We start from the raw sequence: 7,257 nt of genomic DNA on the forward strand, positions 1-7,257 counted from the left end.
AATTAAGGAATCTGTAAAAATCTTCTTCTCTAGAACCAGAAGTGATAGAGCTAAGTTAATACTATGAGTTAGTACATTGATGACTGTAGTTTCAAGTTTGTTCATGGCAGAATCAGGGGTGCCCCCCTTGGGACCCAGGGGAGGGGGGTGGGGAAGGGTTCTAATGGGGCCTAAATTGTACATTTTCATCTTCTTCTTGAGAACCCCATGACCCATTTTCACCAAACTTGGCAGGTAGCATCCCTAGTGGGTTAGGAACTCAATTTGTTAAAATGGGCACCATGCCCCACCTAGGGGGCCCCCAGGGGGCCCAAACCCCCCAAAATTAAGGAACCCGCAAAAATCTTCTTCTCTAGAACCAGAAGTGATAGAGCTAAGTTAATACTATGAGTTAGTACATTGATGACTGTAGTTTCAAGTTTGTTCATGGCAGAATCAGGGGTGCCCCCCTTGGGACCCAGGGGAGGGGGTGAGGAGGGGTCCTAATGGGGCCTAAATTGTACATTTTTATCTTCTTCTTGAAAACCCCATGACCCATTTTCACCAAACTTGGCAGGTAGCATCCCTAGGGGGTTAGGATCTCAATTTGTTAAAATGGGCACCATGCCCAACCCAGGGGGCCCCCAGGGGTCCCAAACCCCCCAAATGAAGGAATCTTTATAAATCTTCTCTAGAATCAGAAGTTATAGAGCTGAGATAATATTATGAGTGAGTACATTAATGACTGTAGTTTCAAGTTTGTTCATAGGAGATCCAGGGGTGCCCCTCTTGGGTAGGGGGGGGGGGGGGGGGGGGGGGTGGTTGGAAGGGTCCAAATGGGGGCCTGAATTGTACATTTTCATCTTCTTCCTGAAAACCTCATGATGGATTTTTGTCAAACTTGGCAGGTAGCATCCCTAGGGGGTCAGGATCTCAATTTATCGAAATGGGCACCATGCCCCACCCAGAGGGCCCCAGGGGGCCCCAATCCCCCCAAATTAAGGAATCTTAAAAAAATTGGGCCCTTATTGTACATTTTCATCTTCTACTTGAGAATGCCTGGTCAAATTTTGGTAGAGCTGTGAATAATTTATATTAGTGACTGCGTGAAAGGTGAACTTGCGATACTCAGGTGAGCGCTAGACCCGCGGGTCTCTTGTTGTTTTCTTTTTGTCAGTAGTTGATCTACTCCTCACTTACATTCACTGTTCATAGATGTACAGTTGAACCTCTCTTATCCGGCCTCCCTTTATCCAGATCTCTCTATTACACGGATGCAATCTCGCCGTGATTTTTTTTTAAATAATTACGGGAGGAAAGGGGGATTCCCAACTCCTTGAGAACTCCTACACAAACACACATGAATTACATACTACTTCCAACATGATTAACATACATTGCATCAAGTTTCCTTCCAGATTGCTTACCTTCAGACATTTTAACATCCCCAAACATCCCCAAATCATCGCATTTTGAAGCGTAGTTTCGTCGACTCATACTGTTTATTTTCAAGATCTACTTGATACATTTCTTAATAATTATTTAGGTAAATCATCCCAAGAATTTATAAAAGAGAATGATTTCATTCTTGCAAACATGAACCTCTATTTTGGGGTCTGTTACTGAGTGTAACAATGAAAAGGTTGCAGTATACACATTACTACATGTGGTACTACAATGGGCTACATCAGGACATGTGTATGTATACAATGTATGTACATGTATAAAGCATTGAGTCTCCCGTATCCGGCCAAATCCCTTATGCGGATGAGCCCCGGTCCTGACTTGTCCGGATACGAGAGGATCAACTGTATCAATTTCTTTTACAGACTAAAACATATGGCTGCACATGGAGGAAGAGAGTCGTTGGTTTGACCCTTGACCTGGCAACGGGATTCACTCTCTTTGATGCACACAATAAGGTGAGAGAAGCTTCAAGCATTTATTTGTCTTTGCTTTACACATCACCATTGGGAGGTGTATAGGCCTATGCTGCCCTACTTTGGCAAAAGGAAGCAAGTGACAAAAGTGACATTTCTCGTAAAAGAGCAAAATGTGTCTGTCATTTACACTGACGTCAATGGACTATCATGATGTCTTATCTAACATATCTCTTAGTAGGATGAGTGTTTCTGCATGAAATTTGGCCCGGAAGAAGAGCTCATTATGTGAATTATGAAAACATCAATACTCAAATTTGGATGGTATGTCACTTGCTTCCTTTTGCCAAAGTAGGGCAGTATGGTCTCTTAAGACCACAGTTGTTACTTGCCAGAGATCATAGCTTTTTGTCCCCGCCGAACGAGTTCGAGCAGGGGACTATGAAACAGGCTCCGTACGTGTGTGTGTCCGTGTGTCCGTCCGTGTGTCCGTCCGTCCGTGTGTCCGTGTGTCCGTGTGTGCGTCCGTGTGTGATCAAAATCTTCAATTTGCTACTTCTCTGTCATTTATGAGCCAATTTTGATTCTGTTTGCTTTATATGATAGCACTACATGGGAGCTTTGAAACTTCTACACAGAATTTCAGTCGTGACCTTTGACCTTGACCTTTGACCTATATTGTACATTTTGCTACAAAATGCTACTCCTTCGCCATTTCTAACCCGATTTCGATTCCGTTTGCTTTATGTGATGGCACTAGGTGAGGGCTTCAAAACTTCTACACAGAATATTGACCTTTGACTTCTTTGACCTTTGACCTTGATTTTTTGACCTATATTGTACATTTTGCTACAAAATGCTACTCCTTCGCCATTTCTAACCCGATTTCGATTCCGTTTGCTTTATGTGATGGCACTAGGTGAGGGCTTCAAAACTTCTACACAGAATTTTGACCTTTGACTTCTTTGACCTTTGACCTTGATTTTTGACCTATATTGTACATTTTGCTACGAAATGCTACTCCTTCGCCATTTTTAACCCGATTTCGATTCCGTTTGCTTTATATGATGGCACTAGTTGAGGGCTTCAAAACTTCTACACAGAATTTTGACCTTTGATTTCTTTGACCTTTGACCTTGATTTTTGACCTATATTGTGCATTTTGCTACAGAATGCTACTCCTTCGCCATTTCTAACCCGATTTCGATTCCGTTTGCTTTATGTGATAGCACTAGGTGAGGGCTTCAAAACTTCTACACAGAATTTTGACCTTTGTCTTCTTTGACCTTTGACCTTGATTTTTGACCTATATTGTACATTGGCTACAAAATGCTACTCCTTCGCCATTTCTAACCCAATTTCGATTCCATTTGCTTTATGTGATGGCACTAGGTGAGGGCTTCAAAACTTCTACACAGAATTTTGACCTTTGACTTCTTTGACCTTTGACCTTGATTTTAACCTATATTGCACATTTTGTTACAAAATGCTACTTCCGGCGGGGACATATGTTACGCACCGCGTAATTTCTACTTTTCCTTGTTTGTTTAACTTTGCAGTTTGGATAGCTATATTGTCTTCTCAAACAGGTTAAGTTATTTCTGATGCACAGTAGAGATACAATACAGTTTGAAAAAGTGTCTTTTGATGTCTCTCAGTCGGTGGCGCATCTGCCATGCAATCAAAAGGCTCGGGTTCCATTCCTAGTGAGTCATGCTGAGCAATGTTGCATGTACACGTAATCATACCGTCCCCTCTTGTAAGCTAGGCAAAGGCACTCTGTCCCTTAGATAGGACACAAGATGGAGGTCCTGTGTGTAAGAGAATCACAGCTCACATATGTATAAGATCCCACTTCACTCCCTTGCAAGGAGCAGGGTGCTATCCCAGTTAGGTGGTCCACCCCGTATACCATGGTACCCAAACCAAGAAATGGGTGAATGATGCTAGCCCTGCGTGGTTCCCCCCCCCCCCCCCCCCCCCCGATGACTAATAATAGTCTCCAAACTGTATCGACCAGGCACATTGTACTGTTTGAAGAAGAAGAAGACTGCCATTACAGTGTGCCTTGATCTAAATCTATCTTCTTTTGATGTTCAAAGGCCATGCTGTGGAGGTATCGTTTTTCACAACTCAAGAACTCCTCAGACGACGGCAATGCCAAGGCCAAGCTGCAGTTCACCAATGCCACGACGGGACAACTGGAGACTCAGGTATGTGGGACGAAAGTAGTAACTACAGTATGGATTACACAAGTAATGGTGATGATGATGATAGTAGCAGAAATGCAGAGACTCCAACTCTCCCGTTTTCGACGGGAGATCTCCCGCCGAAAACCCATTTTTGAAAAATCTCCCGTTCTCCCGCTTGAGATTTAATTTCTCCCGCCCTGGCTCATTGTCTCCCGTTGGAAAGGATTTCTTACTTATTTCTATCGTATGTTGAAAAAATAAGCCTTAGATAGCACCAGAGAGCATCTAGAACCCTAGGAACTTCGCGCTTCGCACACATCAAGTTGGAGTCTCCCGTTTGCTAGGGGTTTCCGGCGGGAGAATCTCCAGATCAGAAGGTGTTTTGGGTTGGAGTCTCTGGAAATGACTTATCATCATCATCATCATCGTTATTATTCTTGATGATATGATGATAATGATGATAACGATGATTGTGATAATGATGATAATCATAAAAATAATGATGATATCATGATAACAATGAGGCTAATCATGATATTGAAGATGATGATAATCATGATGAGAATGATGATAATGATGATAATAGATTAAGTGATTATGGTCAAGAGCTATTAGGAAGGAATATTGATGAAATCCTTTGCACTCGATCTGCAATCCTAATACAAGAGATACATGTACATCATGACTTGCTGAACTTGAGATATGTTTTGATGCAAGCCATTCTGAGAAAGACTCTAAACTTCCATGCATGCACACAGAGTTGGCATTTACAGTAAGCTATGATTTTTGATGCAGTTGTTGACCCTAACCTGTCTCATTTACTTCCTGTGTCACTCTCTTCTTTCTCTCTGTACCCTGCCCAGGAGCTGGAGTGTCCCAACCTGCGAAAACTCCTCCACTGCACCCATGCCTTCCTCGCCAGCAAACTGGCGACCCTCGACCCTATCTTTCTCCGCAGCACGACTCAGCTGCCGTGCGATTCGTGACACCGGCGGGCGTTGACGGTGTAGCCTCCAATCCAGCACCCCCCCTCTGGTGTGCGTGTCAGATTTTCGGCGGTCGTCAGTCATCGAAAGCTCTCCGTGGACAGCTCACATTACTGGCTGGATTCTTGTGTTTTGGAGAAACTTGGATAAAGTTTTTATACTCTGTTACAAATTCACAAGACTACAACATTTTGCCGAAGAATAGAGGCTTGCACAGAATTGTTGAGAGAGAAACTCGCAGAGAATATCAAGGGATTAGATAGGTACATCTTACTGCAGCTGCACTCATATGGTGGATGGCTTGAAGTCTGTTCCTGCCATCACCCAAGGACAACTCACCTAAAGACAAGAGGATTTCACGCTTCACAAGGTCGCATAGAAGGCTTTCTCGTTAACAATGTGTGCATTTAGGTTCACCTGTAACTTACAAGTATTATATTGTGAAGGAATTTTCTTGTATAGATTACCCCTACCTCCTCATTTTCTCTGTGTTTCTTCATTTCTTTAAATCAATTAACCTCACATGCCAGTCCAATTCTGTTGACTTTGTTTGGTAAAATAAGATAAGGATTTGCCAAAGCTGTTCTCAAAAGCTTTGCAGTATTAAGGGATACACTGCATACTATTCCAGGGTTTGTGTGGTGTGTTTTATCTGATTAGCAGTGGAAACAGCCATGCATGTGTCGCATTTTTAACCGGAAGAGAATATTTTCGTTAGGCTATGTTCGGGATATTGTTGTCACCTTGGTAGCACCTCCTAGATTTCTATAGGAAGTGTGAATAGTCGTTCTTTGCTCACATAATCTTATGATGTCCCATGAAAACCACAACAAAATTTGCCTTGTTCTAAGAAGTTAGATTGTGTATTTCCTATTTAGTATTCTTTTTTGCCAGGTTGTTCATGGGAGGGTAATATGGTGTAACACATCAGTTAAGCTTATGGGATTAATATCAAACTAATGACTTGAAGGAGTAGAAAAAGAGAAAAGTGAAAACAGTATTATAAACTTTACTACCATGAATATTATTATCATATTGATAAGGACAGTGGTGGTGGTGGGGATAATATTTTTCATCATTATAATCACCAAATATGTCATCATGTAGCCAGAATCGTATTACTGCTGCTTTGGATTTAGCGCACAACACAGCATGCTGCAAGTGAAACGGGACAGACATCTAGTATTTAAAGCTGTGTAGGAATTAGCACAATGTCATCTGTTGGGAGAGTGTTGTTTCTGCACCAGTTAATGGGTCCACTTTCTGACAAGATGCACTCGGGTTAATGAAATGCATGTTTGAGTTTGTATGGCACATCATACCCTGAAACTGTTAGTCTGCACTTTAAACAAATTAGGCACCAAAACATCATGCCAAGGATTAAATGGCAGAGGTGGACTGCTGGCACATTTTGCTACTTTGTCCAGTTGAAGTTCTCGCAAACAAACTGTGACTTGAACCCAGACTAAACTCATGGGTTGAAGTTCTCGCAAACAAACTGTGACTTGAACCCAGACTAAACTCATGGGTTGAAGTTCTCGCAAACAAACTGTGACTTGAAGCCAGACTAAACTCATGGGTTGAAGTTCTCGCAAACAAACTGTGACTTGAACTCAGACTATACTAATGGGTTGAAGTTCTCGCAAAGAAACTGTGACTTGAACCTGGACTAAATTCAAGGGTTGAAGTTCTCGCAAACAATATTTGACTTGAATCAAGACTAAACTCATGGGAACTTGAATATGTGTGCTATGTGTGTTGATGATCACTTCAATGCAGGGATAACATAATTAGGATGTGGATTTTACATCGTTTTACTTTTTTTCAGTCTACGTAGCCTACAGCAATCTATTTAGAACGTTTGTTGGTAGGTTTTTAAGTCAGCTGGAAGGTACCCCCCCCCCTTCCCCAAGGTCTGAAACCAGTCAAAGGAAAGTATACATAATACACAATCATCTACAACATATTGAGGAAAAGAAGGCATAAACATTGATAAAAGCTTAATTGGCAGTTGAGAAAGAAATACTGCCCTACTTTTCAGTTTTATGTGACCTTCTAGGTTCATTTTCATGTGAAACTTTTCATCCCTGAGACAGGTTTCTTTATCTTCAGGTACATGTATGTGACATTGAATCAGCAAATAACTTAACTCATATTAGCACTGAAGGAAAAAACTTCTTTTGGTTTAATATCAGGAATGTTTAGCCCCACAAACAGAAG

At 41.8% G+C, this 7,257-nt stretch overlaps 1 protein-coding gene across 1 annotated transcript in view; it reads left to right on the forward strand.

The window, feature by feature from the left end:
- LOC139714554 (gamma-2-syntrophin-like) overlaps nucleotides 1-5,951 on the forward strand; it is a 52,304-nt gene extending 46,353 nt beyond the window's left edge. The window contains exons 16-18 of the mRNA XM_071626251.1: nucleotides 1,809-1,901; nucleotides 3,962-4,072; nucleotides 4,915-5,951. Of these exons, the coding sequence (XP_071482352.1) occupies nucleotides 1,809-1,901; nucleotides 3,962-4,072; nucleotides 4,915-5,037 (327 nt within the window). The 3' untranslated portion in view covers nucleotides 5,038-5,951. The remainder of the gene's footprint in view (nucleotides 1-1,808; nucleotides 1,902-3,961; nucleotides 4,073-4,914) is intronic.
- Nucleotides 5,952-7,257: the final 1,306 nt, after the last annotated feature.

The sequence above is a fragment of the Diadema antillarum genome, unplaced genomic scaffold (assembly GCF_040938485.1).
Source record: "Diadema antillarum isolate AM-2024a unplaced genomic scaffold, OU_Dant_1.0 scf00000045, whole genome shotgun sequence".
Classification (NCBI taxonomy): Eukaryota; Metazoa; Echinodermata; class Echinoidea; order Diadematoida; family Diadematidae; genus Diadema; species Diadema antillarum.